Genomic DNA, 17,352 nt, shown 5'->3' with positions numbered 1-17,352 from the left:
GGAAAAAAAAAAAAAGGCATTCCTAGGGGATACGCTCACTTAGAGGTGAGCAATGCCATTTCACAAAGGATGATTTGCAGCTTTTTTACCTTCTCTTCTCAGGAGCAAAGTTGATTCCTTACAGCTAATTCATTTTTTCTGTTCCAGCTCAGCTGCTATATTTCAGAATCATCTTTGAAAATGCTATTTACTGAAGTAATCAATCAATCAATTCTCCATATGCTAATACTCAGACATTTTGGTTTGTCACATCAAAGAGTCTTCATCAAGAAGACATGTTATAAAATTAAATTAACCATATCACAAGTAAATTGCAAATTGTGCTTTTCATCAAAAACATGCAACTTCTAAGAATTTTCTAAGAAATTTGCTTATTTGATCATATGATGAGTGGCATTTTTGAGATCAAGGAAATTATCTTGTTAACTTTTTAGAAACATACTTTTTGTTTCAACAATTGTTTCAAACAAGATAATGGCTTTCCTTTTTCTTTATCACTCTACTTCCCAAAAAACCATGGGAGGTGAACAGCTTTTAGCTAATCTATCCCTGTATAACATTTTTGAACACTACCTGATAGGAACAAAGCTCTGTCACACATCAGTATTTGCAAATCAAAAGCATCTATACTTTATATACTTTTATATTCACTGGCTGAATCTTATTTGTGAAAGTTCTAAGTCCTACAAATCCAAATTTACCAAGTTCCTTGTATAGATAAGCTTTAAATATTTTATCATATTTACACTTAACTGAAGACAAGTCTGTGTTTTGGAATCAAAAACTCTGAAAATACAAGATTTATACAGCAATTAACTTGTAAATTATTGAAGAACTACCTACATGTACTAAGAAAAAAGGTAGCTTTGGTTTGCAGGGAGAAGTTACGATCTCTATTCATATAACCAGAGTATCAAGACAAACATGTAATGCAGCATTCCATGTAATGAGACATTCCACGTTTCAACCCTGAAAAAACTCCTTGCACTAAAAAAGCCAATATTAAGATGGTGGCACTTTATTTTTATGATGTAGTGTCACTAAAATCTTATTTCATTGAATTTTAAGAAGCACTAATTTTCACAGTAATACTCCTCAGATATTGTAAGGTAAGTTGTAAAAACGAAAGGATTTGGATATTTTTTGGTTTTGTGAACTAAAAGACATAATACCAAATTATATTTATCATCTTCATGTGTTTGGCCACTGTCTTCATAAATTGTGGTTTGCTTTCACATTTTACACTGCCCTTGCACTACATTTTAATCATATCTAGCATCTTCACACAGTTCTTGCTGTGTCTGGAATAATCTAAAGAAATTTTATAACTGTAAATATGTTGTGAATGATTGCTTATAACCCCGAAAAACATTTGATCAAAACCAACCAGAGTCACAGCAAAGAATAGGCAACCATTCTTCTTTAACAGACATGAACTTGGCATTCATTTTTGCAGTATTGCAATATTTATACTGATGAAAAAACCCCAGACAGACACTTTGGTTTATTGCTTTGGTAACCTGTGTGAGGCTGGGACAAGTGAAACACCTCTGCAGGTTATTTGAAAAATGCAGCAGACATCATAAGGCTTTTAAGGTGCTCTGATAAGAAAGCTTTAATTTGTCAGTGTTCAATATGTCAGAGCTCAAATATTCTCTCAGAAGAAAGCTTAATGTGCATGCATTATTAATGCACTATCTGAGGGAACAGATCTATTTGAGTGGAATCTGACCAATGTCATTAGTCACAGAGTGCAAAGGGAATTTGGAAATACAAATGATAATAGGTAAGAGGACACTTTTCACCTACCTTGTGTCTTGTATCACTTTTCTTTAAAATTTAAAAAACCAATGAGCTCTGGTTGTAATTTATGTAGTTTCCCCTATCTAAATTGCTGTGCACACACCTACCAGGTTTGATAATCAATGAATCTCAAGATTATTTCCTCATTATCAGATGATACGTTCTGTGTCCCTTGAGTTGGAGGGTGTGAATTTATGTCGAACTGAAGCAGCAATTTTTCAAAAACATGTTAGTCTCTACCTGAGCTGCTGCACAAACTCTCTAGTGACCCAAACCAAAGTATAGTGTAATTAAAACTAAAATCACTATTTTTTGAGGGCTGTACAGATTTCATGTCTGAAATCTTTTATTTAGGTATTTAAAAGAAAAAACAGATTCATTAACTCATACAATTAATGCATACCCTAACCACTATAATCAACCTGTTTCTCCACTGATTTTTCAGGCATTACTAATTAGACATGACATTAATATTGCTATTTCAGCTATGTCAAAGCAGAAACTATGATCATAGTAGTTCAGAAGATGAAATTTTAGCTGTTCCTCGGCCTGCAAGATGTTTTCATAAATTTTTTAGTTTGTGAAAAGCAATAGTTGACTAAAGCCTAATTAAAAGATGTGTTACAGCACTGTTGCAAGAGACTTTACAATATTGGTTTTGTGTGTCTTGAAATCCAGGACTAAAGCTGACACAGCCCTGAGCAACCTAGCCTTGCAGAAGACTGAAGCCAAAAATCACCACACACCTCTTCCAACCTAAATTCTTCTTCAAATTGCATTTATGTGTGATGTTTCTATACTCAAGTCAAGTTTGCTGACAGTCATTTTCACAGTGGATTACAAGACACAGTTGAGAAAGGCTTAATTAAATTAGGAAACTGGACAACATAATTACAAAATAAATTCAGCACAAACCAGTGTAAGATATTACATGTCATATTACACAAATGGATTCAAATATTGTCAGTGGGAAAATATAATCTGCAGGCTTTCATGGGAAATATATCTGCTGTTGTGATGAGAACACACACCTGCTTCATGCTCTACTATGATCCAGAAACAAACTACACACAAAGTATTTAGTGGATGGAAGAGAGTGTTAAGTGTCAGCATGAGACAGATACAGCAACAATCAACAGATTTTCTTTCACTATTTATTCTACCATCTCATGAGAAAATGAAGAATTAAATTCTTCCCAACAATGATGAGAAAAGCAGTTGCTCTATAATAAGGAATTAAGCATAGTAATTAGTCAGCTAAGTAGTAATATAACTGAGGTACATATATAGAATATGCATACAATAGAGGAGGGACACTTCAACTATCAAGGAGTATTTTCTTTTTATAAAGAATGGTTAGCATAAATTCATTGACACAAATATTAGTCCACTATTTTTAAAAATAAGCATTTTGAAAACCAAAAAGCATGTGTAGAAGAGCTTTCTCAGAAAAAATATCAATCAGTACTCCCACCTTTTAGCGTAAGGTAGATAACATTAAAGTATTACATATTTGTTCTGATTCTTCTGTTGTTTTCAATAGGGGGGGAAACAAAATAAATAAGATGTGCTACTAGAAAATATGAAAGGTTTGTGTCTCACACCATCAGTTTTTGAGGATTTAAATGGCCTAGTTATGGCAAATAAACCATGCACTTTATCGCATTGCTGACCAGCTCTCATTTAATACATGATGTCTCTAATTTGGCTGAATGGGAACAGTAATTTGGCTGTACGCTTCTATCAATATTATCCTGGATATGGAACGACTTTTCATTTAAACCAATGCTATTTGACATGCTAGACCAAATTTAAACATTCCGTGTCTGGTACAGCAGAGTTTTTGAAGATGTTTTTTTTAAAAGATGCTTATCTATCCTTGTGGCTAAAGGCTCATCCACTGCTATGAACAGAGCTCCAAGAACAAAATAGCAACTGCTCAAATTGGCCACTGTCACAATTAAGCACCACACCTCTTCAAAGGCAAAAAGCAGGTTACGCTCCCCCCACGCATGCAGAATGTCCCTTCACACCAGTGAGAGAAGAGGCACTCAAGGCAGAACTCAGGCACTTGCAATGATGGTGCCTCTTAAAACATCCTCCAGTGCTTTCTGCCAGACAGCTTTACGAAAACTTCTCAAATCCACCAACCAAAGTTTCGACTTTAAGAGCTTGACTGCAATATTAACTATGCTGCCCCAGTGTCCTGCTTCATTTTATTGTGACCTAGAAAATCCAGTACTCCAAAAGAAGCAGCAACTTTGGGTTGTACACAGTAAACTTTTTTGGGGGAGGTATGGATAAATAAGAAGCTTCAGCTGTGGCTATTATTGTGTCTAGGTCAACAGCATCAAACTCAGTGCAGCCAGACCACAGTATCATTGTTGTATTAGGATGTGCTATAGGAAAAGACTTCAAGAACACCCATGAATTTCTTAAGAGAAAAAGAAATTGTGGTGTTTGGTATTATGTATTTTCTAAATAAAGCAACAGTTTCAGGAAGCAGCAAATACATACTGTAGGAAGAGAGCTGCCATAAATAAAAAACAATAAATAAATAAATAAAAACTATTTACTCCATTTCCTATGACCAGCAACCCAGCATTTCCAACCTCCATCAAAACAAAACTCACCACACACTACAGTAACAGAGTGGGCTAGGAGGTAGAATATTTTCACACGTTTGTGAAATTAGCTTTCCAAGAGAAATTTACTAGTCCGAAAAGTAACACCATGGAAATAGCACCGGAGTTTCATCTAGCCTTCCTTTAGGGATTTTTTGTACCAAGTATGCCTAATGTATTCCCACCCTCTGCACCTAAATCAAGACCAGCCAGCAAAGCAGTGTTCTCCTCTATTTCATACTTCATCAATAACATAAGCTTCCCATATCTGGAGACAAATTCTCATCTCAACAACACCAGCATCACAACAAAAGGTGCCTTTTAAGCAAATAAACTATCATCACTGTTTCATACACCAGTATAAACATCTAAGTTTCTCCCCTCAAAAGAGAAATTACAGCCTAGCTGAAATAATTACACCTCTTAGACTGTTCTAAGCAACAAGGTTAATTCTTACTTCAAAAATAATAAGAGAGAGCCTAGTTTGTTCTCTTCTTATGTTCTTAGATTAACACTCACACAAATCTGACTTCAACACACTGCTATCCCAAAAGCATTGAAATTTCTGTCTGGAACTCAGTAAACAACATCATTTCTGATAATCAAAACCCAAAGTTACTCACACCTTCAACTATGCTGGGTTTGCAGTCTTGCAAAATTTTTAAGTAATGAGAATTATTTTGCCCATGGAAGCAGCAATTATAATTGAATGCAATGAGTAAGAGCATAATTTCAATCATGGTTACTTTTCAGAGCAGAAAAGTTAATCTACACAGTAGACAATGAGAACCCTGAAAACAACAAATCAAACCAACCGAGCAATCATTCAACACACTTGGCTTAGTTTATTCCCAAATACAAACTCTTAAGTCTCAACATGCATTAGAATATCATTATTGCTACATGCACCAAGGTACATTTTGGGAGAAATGCTGAGGGAAACTCACAGTGAAGTAAAACCCATGTAACAGAGCTGGGAATAAGCAATAAAAACTTCAGAAAAGGGTAAAGCAATAATGCCTCTGCATCATGCTGCATGTCAGCCCTGATCCCGCTGCTCCGGCCCCAGTGCCTTAACCACACAGAAAGAGGTTAAACAAGAGGTATGGCTTTACAAGGACAAACATCCATGCAAGGCACCACCACCCATTTTCAAAGACCATGTCCATCTGCCAGAGAGGAAAGAGTAGCACATGGACTCGTCCACCATTTAGGTGCTGCCTGCTCTGCTCACACAGGCAAGCAACAGCAATAAGCCCTGTGACAGAGGCACACTCCCTTCCTACAGCTGAGCAGGGCTGGCTGATGCCCAGCCCTGTATGAGAGCAGAGCTGCACTCACGCAGCAACACGAGGAGAGGCAGGGGAGAATGATCCTGCACACAACCATAGAAATAGCTGGGAAGAATTGGGGAAAAAGTCATAGTGCTCTGCCCTCTCTTCTTAGCTCCTTGCCTGACTTCTGGTTTATTTATTTGGGGCACTGGGCCAGGATGCCTGAAGAGTGATGAAGAATCACAATGCTGAAATTAGTAAGTCTGAGTTCCTCACTTCTCACACATATATCAGGTAAAAATAGTTATATTACACAAAGCACAGCAGGAAGAGTAGAGGGACAGAAAGAGGCACACATGCAAATAAATACCTCCTTCCATCCCCAATTATGCCACCCAGAAATTTTTGCTGAAACACATGCCATTTTTCCCTTCAATAAAAGTCAGCAAGATGGGAAACGTAGTAAACAGGCTTTATTATACCTGTCTAGCTCAGATTCTCCTTCCATATGTTTCCATTAAATCATTAAAACTCATCATACTGAGGTTTTTAAAAAGTATGTCTTGTTTATGAGGACATTTCACTCAAATCAGCTCACAATAGCCATTCTCCTGAATCCACACCCCTTTACAACCACATCCAAACCCACCATTGCTAATGCTCTCTCTCTGTGTTCACTGGGAGCCGCTCACTCCCCCTCACACTTTTTCTTTCCATAAAGCAAGCATCACCTGTCATCCAATTCCCTTGTACATGCTTTAAATTTAATCACAATACCCAAGGTGTCAATAATCATGTTTGTCTTTCTGACAAGAATCAGAAATAAAGTTCATGCTGCATAACAATAACATAATCTGCAGTGCTGCAACTGAACAACTTACTTCACAAGAAGTCTAAAGCAACCTCCTCTCAATTTAAAACATACAAAGGAAATCAGCCTTTTGAAACTAAATTCAATAAGCCAAACAACTTGATTCAGCTACTTATAAATCAGATAAAAGCCACTAGGAAAGATGCCAGGATCCCCTCCCAAACCACCAGCATCACCTTTCAAAAACATACGTCAATTAATCAAAATTAAAATGGTATGGCAAAAATTTCACTACTCTGACAGATACTTATTGTTAATATAATTAATATTTCCCCATGGTTGCTTAAGACAACATTACTAAAACAGTTTTAGCAGCAAGGATGGAAAATACTACATAGCCTAGAGTGCCCTCTTCCTTTTCCAAGAGGAATTTCAGGGAAACACTGTTGATGAAGATGTCAATCAGTTGTTTCTCAGAATGTCAAATAAAAGAAATAACTAGAATGTATTAAAACATGAAAAAAGTTCAGTATAATTTAAGCCAAATCCTTACATGAGTGATGAGTATGATTCTATTTTAATAAAAATATACTTACAGAGCCATCTGAAATTGTTCAAGCCATTTTTTCTTTAAGTCTTTAGTTTTGCAATAAACTTCTAAACCATTTTCACCTTGGATATGAATGAGGTAGAAGCCATAAGACCACTGCATAAGAAGATTGGTAATACAAAAGTCATCAGTTATCAAGAAAGGAAAGGGAAAAAAAATAACAAAGCATTTGTATATTCTTTAATTCATTAATTTTGGGAACAGAAAGAACACTTTATTGTGTTCCCTTGCAATTACTTACTCAAACATTTTCATTACCTCAAAATAAACAAAGTTAAAATTTCTAAATATCCATTCCAGTTTATATTTAAAATGAAAAATATCTTAAAGAAATTGTATTTACACTTTAAACTCCTGCAAAATCCTTCAAATTCTTGCTAAAAATAAACATTTTATGTGCATTAGCAACAAATATTTACCTTCTTATTTTCTTTATCAGTAGTGGGGTTATTCGTAATCTTGTATTTCTGAAGATCTATTATTTCCTTCATTTCATAATTATCCCCTCTCCGTTTGCAAACAATGACAGCTAGATCAAACAAGAAGATATGCCTATGAAAATACAATACAGAGATGGTTAAAGACACTCCAGAAAGCTAACACCAAAAAGTCTTATTTTACACGCTTTTGCCAGTGGCACTTAAAATTTTGAAGGTGAAGAGCTAAACTACGGGGTAATAAAACAACCAACACTGAAAGTACTTTTGGTTAAAACCAACTCCTTGTAAGGGACTTAGTGACCTTAGATACCAATGTAATAACTGATTTTCCATTCACCACTTTGCACATTCACTTGGTCAGTGGCAGACAGGATCTGTGAATGCCTAGTGGACTAGAAAGCCCCCAAGAATCAGTGAGCTGACCTGAAATCTACAGAGGGTTACTTAACAGATTTTCAATAGCGAACACCACAAGTTATGCCATCACCTGTCTTGCCTCGCACGTTTGTCTAATGTCGTTATCCTTATTTCCCCATCACCTTGAGGTCTCCCATACTGTAAGAGGGAATGGTTCTGAAATAGAAGTGAAATGTATGATTCCATACAACAACAGTGTGAAGAGAACAACACATGTTAGACACATGTTCAAATGTTAGAGCACTCACTTCTTTTACCCCAAAAAAGAACTTTTCAGACCAGGAAACATCTTTGTCTCACTACCATCTAAACAAAATACTATAAAGAATCAGTCCATTCTATTTTTGTCTTCAGACAGATTTTCCCATCACAAAAACTGAGAGTCACTGTACACATACAATGCTTTAACTATGCAAATATGTTGAACGACCAACACCCAGAATAGGAAGATTTATCTACTTTGGTATGCATGTCATTCTAAACCAAGCTGAACATACTTAAATATTATTAAGAATATTATAAACTCCTATGAAATGAGGAAAAAAATACATCAATATTTTTGATCAAAAGTGATTTAAAAATTATATGTAAATTTAAAAATCACATACCAAATTCTCTATTGATAGTTGAAACTGTCTAATTTCCCGAAGTGTTTCGTTATCTCTCTTTACTTCATTTACATATTGAGCCAAGTCCTAGAGTATCAACAGCAAAAGGGAGGAAAACAATAACTTTTCCATAACAGACTGTTTTAATATATTATTTTGACAAGTTTATTTCTAATTTTATCTTTGTCTTATCTACATATTTAGTAATTTCTTATGAAATTCTCTTTAACATTCAAGAATTACCAATATGTATGCCTAAATAAAGAAAGAAAAAAGTGTCTGCCTATCTTCAATAATATTTACAACACTCTTCATGACATCTATTGGAACATGAATTTAGCAGCAAGAAAGAGGGGAACAAGTAATAAATTCTTAAAAAGAGCTGATTTTTTTCTGAATTTCCTTGGTTGTTTTTTTTAAGATTAAAGATGTAAATGTAATTTATGCAGCTCACTACTGAAAAAGCAGTCAACATCCAACATCTGAGGTAAACAGGAGGTAAATAGAGAATATAGTAGAAAACATATATAAAGCAGCTCAAAAGCAGAATGTAAGATGTAAACTAATCATAAAACTGGGTGCTTATTAGAAGAGAAAAAGCTACGGCCCCAGCAGTGAGATCTTGCTCCAACTGTTGCACAGCAGAGAGAAGTCATTACACAGCAGATTTTAAAAGGGACTTTTGAAGGGATATACTACCTGAAGTCACAGAGTGAGATCATTATTGTGCCCTTTAACAGAACATGTACTGTACACATTTCACTAAAGCCTTTAAAATGCTCTGAAGATAGTTGAGTAATAGTGACAATTTGCTGGGGCTTCTGTGTTTATGGCTGGAGATGAGGAATGAGCAGAAGTAATTAGTAGGGTCAGGGATGCTGAGAGAAGCAGTTGGAAAAGGTATTCTGATCTTCCTAACTTGCTTTTACAGTATCCCTTCAATATGGTCACAAATTTGGAGGGTGGGAGGAAAATACATCTTTTTCCTGAGATGTTTTTAATCAGAATCTGTGAAGAGCTGCAGTCATTATGCTAGCTTCCCAAATGGATCTGTGCAGGATATATTCATATAAGTCTTTAAAAGCTTAACCTAGAAATTAAATAACCTCCTTTCTTGCAGCCAAAAGAAATCCAACAGCATAATCCTTCCAAGAATTTTCTTTCCTGGGGGGCAGCACTACTTTGCTAGGAGTTTTTCCAAAGACATTTTCTTTTTGTCTCTCTTGGTGAGAGACACCAGGGTTTTTAGAAGCAAAACATCAGTGCTACACTGTTATTTCTACTAAAATGGCAGGGACTACAGTAAATCAGAATGGGAACAATGCTTAAGGAGAGATGCTCATACCTCAGGAGTTTGAGTGGGTTTAGAGGGGTTTGGAGCGGGTGGGAGTGAGGTTTTGTGGTATTTTGTTCGGTTACATCCTGCCAGCCAGCACATATCTGCCACAGCCAGTCTGGCAAGAGATTTCTTTAATTTTTACATCCAACAGACACCAACAATGAAGAAAACCAGCAAATTGGAATGAAAAAGCAGGGGTAAATATAAAACAGAGTTATTTTCTGATCCAATTAGCAGCAACCAGGATAAATGGCCTGCTACTGGATGGATGAACATTGTGCCATCTCTTTTCAAGCACCTCTCCAAGGGAAATTATCATGGTGTCCATCCCTCTATGTTCACTGCACAAAAATGGATAACAAAAAAGGGAACTAAAAATCTCATTTGTGAGCTGGTTTGTATTCCAGGCATTCAAGGCAGTCAGAAAATATGAGACAGCTGTGTGACCCAAAACTAACTTAGTCTGACTTCAGCATCTACTGTGGACCATACAGATTACAACAAGAGATATAATTTATGTCATGTTGGCTCCTTTCCCCACAAAGAAGAGAAAAAACTTCCCAATTCCAGCACATGAATGTCACCGTTCATGCCATGAAGGCAACTGAAGCAGATCTGTGCTTTGTTTCAGAAGCTGTGCAGAGCACATAATATATTGCCTTATGCACAAGGCAGCACAGTTATTCCATAAAGCATTTGTTTGTGCCAATTGCAGGTGAATGTATAGTGACAGGTACCCTACCTCCAGAAAGATACTTTCAAAGGTAACGCCACAGAGATTGTATTAAGATGACAGAAAAAGGTCTTGTAAACAAAGACAGCTCTCCATCTCACTGGGAAATCACTGATTTTGATTCAAATTGACTTTCAGTAGTAGAAATACTCCTAAATTTCAGAAGCAAGACCAACATGATTGAAACACCTGTTTCTAAGCAAATGCAAAAGTAACGCAAAGTGAGCAGTGAGAAAGTTCCATTTCACAAACACTCTGCTTCAGAAAACTACTGAACTTGTTTCCCAGACTTAAGCAAAACCCTCAACTTTATACCTGCCATGACACACAAAGCTCACAGGAACCTGTGAAAACATGTTTGAAATGTTGTGAAGAACATGATCTCCTCCAGGAATTAGAATTCTAAGCTACCATTCTAACCACCAGCAGACAAATAATTCACTGCCATAAATACTCACCTTCATTGCATCAAGTGCCAGTTTTAGATTTGCTTTCTCCATAGGATCAGTAGTGTGCTTTACCAGCTCCTGTGGACAGAGCCGTTAAAATTTCAACCCACTGTTCGTCACTTACATAAATTGAGATCATCATTACTCATCCCCACCCCCAAAAAGTACAGAAGCCAAAACACAGCCCAAGAATAGGCATTTTCATCTCCAGAGTGAGCAGCCTAACAGTGAGTGGAGACTACTGCAAACAGTTAATTGGCACGTGTTTAGGAATGATTGCTGCACAGCCTAAACACTGACTTTAGCTGCTAATGAACCATCACAAGAAGTGAATTTGTCTGTCTATCACTTAAAACTTACCAAATCAGACCATTACTGTATGTGCATGCTGGAAGCCCAGGTAAACAACACTCAGGTTCATTTACACATTGCTATACAGCATTTCATCCTATTCCAAAGCACGCACTTGTCCACAGACAGGGATCCATGCTGGCAGTAAAACCTCAGCTGAAGTGTGCACAGCTTAAAAGTCACTGTCTCATACCTAAGAGGAAGCTGACTCAGAAAACATACTGAAATCAAATTTACATGTTCAAAGAATTCTTTTAGCCACTTCCCATATGGAAAATACAGGGATTTTTTTGGGCTTTATGAAGTAGAAGTGTAACCTCCTGGGGAAACAGGCCATTTCTTCTTTATAATTTGAGGCAATAATTATACATTTCAGCTCATATAACTTTGTAAAATTATAAGAAATGAAATAGTATTTTTATACTCATATTAGAATTAATAATAAATAATTATTATCTATATTTGCATTACAACTCTAATAATTTTCTCATTATTTTCTTTCCAAGGATGTAAAATATCTTTCTTGTACAATATATAAATATTGTTACACAGAGCATAGTGACATTGTATATCATCTTTCCACAATATACAGGTTGATTATAAAATCATGAGTCAGATCTCATAAGCTTTTTTTAAAAAAAATAGGTTGTATCATTCATTTTGCTTTTTTCCAATTTCAAACTGATCAAAATACTGATGACTCATATATAGAAGTATTTCAAAAATTTAATATTACAAAATGTATGTTGTTCTGCAGAGTAAAAATTATGCTCCATATATAAGTAGTAGATCTTTTTAAAATGACATTTTACAAGCATCAGCAGGGTTGACAGTCTAATATAGTAATACATTTCTTTGCAGCTGAACTAATGAGTCTCCTGGCAGAGCTATCAAATTAAATTTATAAGACTCTCCACCCTTATTACAGGACTAACTGCAAAAGCTAATGCTTTGTGGGTTATAAGAAGAAGCATTTCAAAATAAATATGGCTTAATTGCAATTTATGACAGCAAAAAAGTATCTTAAAAGTATGATGTATGTAAGGCCCAGCTTCCTCTTTCAGGGGGTAATGGTTCACATTTCCAAGTACCATGATTATGGTTCGGTACTACTAACCATTTTAAACACACCAACAATAAAAGGTCCAGAGACTGAGGAAATAATCATGTTTTATTTGATTTTCCCCAGATATGCTTCAGCTCTAAGAAATGATCTCTGGGAGAAGTTCTGCACTTGACTGAATTTTATTTCATAACATATCTAGGGAAGCGTCAATCACCTTCCTTTGATAAAGACATTTAGCTTTCATTTTTACAACCCGCTGATGATAAACAATCACGGTTTTGCTCTCAGCCCCCTTAAATTTCAAAAATAAAATACCTGGAGCAGTAGGTGATATTTTAGCACTCTTTGCATTGGAACCACTAAAAGATCCCGCAGTGTAAATTTCCCATTATTGGCTCTCTTGGAACATTCCTAGTTCAAAGCAGAAGAGAGAATAAGACAATAAAGCTAGAAAATAAACATATTCAAGTGATACATATGAAAATTCAGTGACATATAAGCAACTATATTAAGCTTGTGATAAACAGTATCAATAAAATAAAGGAAAACAGTTTACATGGCACCACCAAAAAAGGCAAAAAAAAGCCTGCATTTAGTCACTTGTTTTTAGATGTTCCAACATGCATGCAAGAGCAGAACAAAGGCAAGAGAAATTAGGCATTCCATACAGCTAAAAAAAAATTATATATTCCTATAGGGGAAGAAAAAAAGACAGCAAAAGGTTATCATGGAAATTACACGCCAGACAGTCTCACTTCAGCACTTCACTGCAAAAATTGTGAAGCAAGTCCTCTTGGCAACAATATCTGGGCACATAAAGAAGGATATGAGAACATCCAACATGGATTTACCACAGGTAAATCAATGCCTGACCTACTGGACTGCTTTTCACAATGAAATGGTTAGATCTGTGAATGGGTGGGGACAGTCTGCCTTGACTTTTCCAAGGCTTCATCTCTCACAGTAGAGTAATATCCAGGTGGGGATGTTAAGCTCCAGGTCTATAAAAAATTGACTGCATTATGAGGCTCAAGAAGTGCAGTGACTGATGTTTCCTGCACCATCTGAGGGACAGCTGCAGACAGAGCTCTTCAGGGCTCTGTGCAAGGAAGGCCCCCTCCCCTTCAGTGCCATTGGCAATCATCTGCAGGACACCCAAAGCAGGTCTGCAGAGAACACGCTCAGGGTGCAGCTGACACCCTTCAGGACAGGCCCAGCACAAACCTCTCCTGAAGGCAACAAGGTAAAGATGAAGTCCCTCACCTGGTGAGCACTAGCCAGGCACATCTAGCCCTGAGGGCTGAGCAGGTGGACAGCAGTTCTGCAGAAAGGACCCAGGGGTCATGGCAGACAGCTCTGAGGCTATGGGACAAGGGCTTGTTCAACCTACAGGTCCCTCCCAGCCCATGTGATCCTACAACTCTACAATCCAGCTGAGATATGCTGATAAATGGAAGGGTACCACTGATGGTCACTTCCTGAAAGAAAACCCTAACTCTCTAATGTCAGTGGCAAAACTCCCTTCACTTCAGGACCCAGAAGTGCACTTTCATACATGCAGCACATTTTCAGTTGATCAGAGGCTCCAAAAGAATGAAGGGAAACACATTCACTCATCAGTCCAGCTAGTTTCGTCATCATAAAGGTTTTGATTTCAATGAAAGGACATAGTTGCAGAAACACATGGTATAATATATATATATGTATCTATATATATATATACACGTTTAAAAAATACTGATACCTCTAACTTCAATTTAACATCTTCTTTTGTCTTAGAGATATTGTCTAAGCATGATATTGCAATCTCCACTTGACTGCAGTACTGTCCATAAATAACCAACCTAAATCAAAGCAAGAGAAAGAAAGATCATTTGTTTATTTAAGAACAACCCTTGATCATTTTTTCACACTCCTTGTTTCAAAAGGAGCACTGCCTATATAAGCAAGGACAGAATTTAGCCATGTGTTCAACGGGCAGCATGAATGAATAAAGACCATTCTGGAGAACAGTTTTGCTCTGCTTTCAAAATGGTCTAAAATCATTGCAATTTCCTTTAATAGTCACGTATATATAAATATGTTCTGATAAATACAAGATTCATTAAAAAGCAGCAAAACTTCTGTTGCACAGAACAGGCTGTAGTGTTTTCACCAATGTAGACTTCCAAGGTTGTAATGAATAAATTCTGGAGCACAGGTTTAATAGGCTTAATTACAGCCACTCTTTAAAGAACTTGTAGGTTATCTAAACTGATCTGTCTCCAGCAGTCTCTATCAGGTCTAAGCTCTCAGATCAAAATAGTAGTGTATGAATTTTCAAGAAATTCTCAATAGATGTCAAGTGAAGCAAAGCTTCTTGAAGAAGCCTGGTTTTATGACAGGAGTTTCTTGCCTCTCTGTGAAGTGCTTCATTCTGCTAGTCCCAGCACCAGGAGTGCTCTCTTCTTTCACCTTTTCATGTTTCTTGAGGTGATTTCTTCTGTATGCTTCACTTTTTGGTGGGTTCCCATGAGCTTTCCACTGAGGTTTCCTGGATTTCTTTTTCTCTCACCTAACATTTACCCTTTTATTTAATTCCTTTTTTTCACAATAAGGTGATGACTCTTCTTATTTATCATTTCTTATTCTATTTCTTCTCAATGTCCTTTATTCCTTTTTTAGCACACACTTCAGAGCAACTTTAGAAAGATAAGCATTTTCCAGAACAACTCCTTGTCCCCTGATTCCCTCCTACAGCAGCAGAAAGTATAACAGCCTGGGAAACACTGTGTCCTGCTCCAAACCAGAAGCTGAGACAGAGGGTCTCTGAAGGCAGGACTGTTTATGGGCAGTCTGGGACACCCTCCTCCCTTGGAAAACTGTCCCATGTAACATTATTTGGATGCTGCTGTCCAATTTCTCACATACTAATTATTATTGCAATAATCCTCCTCCATCCATCACCCTGAAGCAAACCCAGTTAGCTCCCTCAAGTCTTTCTGACTCTGCTCCCAGAAGGACCTAATTTTTAACCAAAACCCAGAGGTTACTTTAAGATAGGTCAGCAGCATAGCCAACAGAACAAGTGGTTTTCAGCCAAGTACCACAGGCATATAAATTCATCTATATAGTCCAACAGCTGTTCAGTGCTGGCAGAAGGAACAACATGAAAAGGTGGGTAAAAAAATTGGAAATTAGCCTACAGGGTATGGCATGTTGCCACAGCCATCCTGTTATCAGCTTGGCTGCTTTTCAAAGCTTGAAGGCAAAGGGTATAGTCCCTTCTCTCTTCTCTTTTATATCTATTCTCTCTTCTTTCCAGTTACAACCTCTTTTGTTTTCTTTAATCTGAAATATCCCTAATAAGTACCCTTTTTTTAATCTCTTAAACAATGCTAATACATGCTATAAAATATCTAGGATTATGTGCATGAAAAAAAAATGCTTTGCAAAATTAGATAATTAAGATATTTCCTTAAAAATATACTTGTTACCTGTCAAAGTAAAATTATTGCCAAAGCTGGGCAATAACAAGAGGGAGGGCTCTTAAAACAGTAGGTTGCACTTTGACTTCTAGGCTCAAAACACCAAAACTAGCTTGATATGGATACTTACTTTAAATTTAATCTAATTTCAAAAATATTCATCAAACAAAAATACAGTAAAATACCAAACTGAGCATATATTCACACAGTTAGTAAGAGTCCTTAAATCTTACCTTTCCTTGTAGTTAATAAAAATTTGATATAGGTTCTGATCATTTTTGTTAACAATGGAATCATTGATGTCCTGTGTAAGATTCCTGTGAATTTTCACCAAATCCTTAAAAACAGTAATGGGGAGGAGAAAAGCTTTGTAAAAATAGAATGGCTTAAAGCTTTGAATATAAAAATAAATCATTTTATGTTAGACCCATTAATTTCAATAAATTGGAAAACAGATCATTTGAGAGTAGAATCTAATTTCAAGGTTTGGCACATCTTCTGTATAGTGTAACAAGAAAAACTAAACTCCAAGAACTACCTGTTAGAGACTAATTTATTCTAGCTTGGAACATGCACTGTTAATTCACATTTATTTTATAATGAAAATTTTAAAATTAAGCAAGTCAAGTAAATGCATTAGTGAAAAGCTGAAGTAATGATTCATGTCCCTGAGCTGTGAAAAATTAGTTCTGTACATTACATTGGTCAATTAGTGATGTCCTAATGCTAAATTAACTGCAGTCATAATGAGTTTCCCAATACAGCACACAACTAATGTCTGAGAGAAAGAAAATACTGCAGAAAGATTTGCTCTTTGATTACTGTTGCAACTCTCCTTGCTTATACACTATCATACATAAACTAAAGGAGATTTCATCAGCCTTAGCACTGTATGGACAGTGTCAGAGAATTCACAAGAAACTAAATCAAAACAGGTTAAGATGTTTTGAAATCTGGGTAACTGTAAGTAGTACACAGACCACTGGAATTAAAAAGAGAGGACTGTTCAAAAGAGCAAGCCATTGAAGATGATTTAATGCAAGAAATTTTATACTACAAAAATAATATTCAATACTGAGTCATGAACTAAGTTAAAACATTTAATTTCGCACTGATAAAAACTAACAGTACATAGAAGGTCAGTCACATCACTGATGAGGGTGCAGAATCTTGAAACAGATCAATTTAGTTGCTAGTAACTGTATGGCCTCATCCTCAAAATCTTAAGTTGCAGTACACAGACACTTACAGAAATGCTTCCCAATTAATCTGTTTGGAACAGGAGCACTTTTTCTAAGAAGCATACAGGGACTCAGCTAAGCAATACCCCTGAAAAGCAGCTTAATGCTAAGAGGACAGT

General features: G+C 36.3%; 1 protein-coding gene across 3 annotated transcripts in view; it reads right to left on the bottom strand.

The window, feature by feature from the left end:
* VAV3 (vav guanine nucleotide exchange factor 3) overlaps positions 1-17,352 on the bottom strand; it is a 153,974-nt gene that overhangs the window by 71,426 nt on the left and 65,196 nt on the right. For 2 of the 3 annotated variants that reach the window (XM_005520924.3, XM_088060523.1), the window contains exons 8-15: positions 16,226-16,329; positions 14,270-14,369; positions 12,841-12,936; positions 11,118-11,186; positions 8,588-8,674; positions 8,050-8,135; positions 7,542-7,674; positions 7,109-7,218 (exon numbers count right to left, since the gene is read on the bottom strand). In XM_005520924.3, the coding sequence (XP_005520981.1) occupies positions 7,109-7,218; positions 7,542-7,674; positions 8,050-8,135; positions 8,588-8,674; positions 11,118-11,186; positions 12,841-12,936; positions 14,270-14,369; positions 16,226-16,329 (785 nt within the window). The remainder of the gene's footprint in view (positions 1-7,108; positions 7,219-7,541; positions 7,675-8,049; positions 8,136-8,587; positions 8,675-11,117; positions 11,187-12,840; positions 12,937-14,269; positions 14,370-16,225; positions 16,330-17,352) is intronic. The other variant, XM_014250905.2, reaches the window with a different exon arrangement.

This window comes from Pseudopodoces humilis, chromosome 10, assembly GCF_049639895.1.
Source record: "Pseudopodoces humilis isolate 2021_Gansu_Grassland_sample_001 chromosome 10, ASM4963989v1, whole genome shotgun sequence".
NCBI lineage: Eukaryota > Metazoa > Chordata > Aves > Passeriformes > Paridae > Pseudopodoces > Pseudopodoces humilis.
This window is presented reverse-complemented; position numbering and strand designations above follow the sequence as displayed.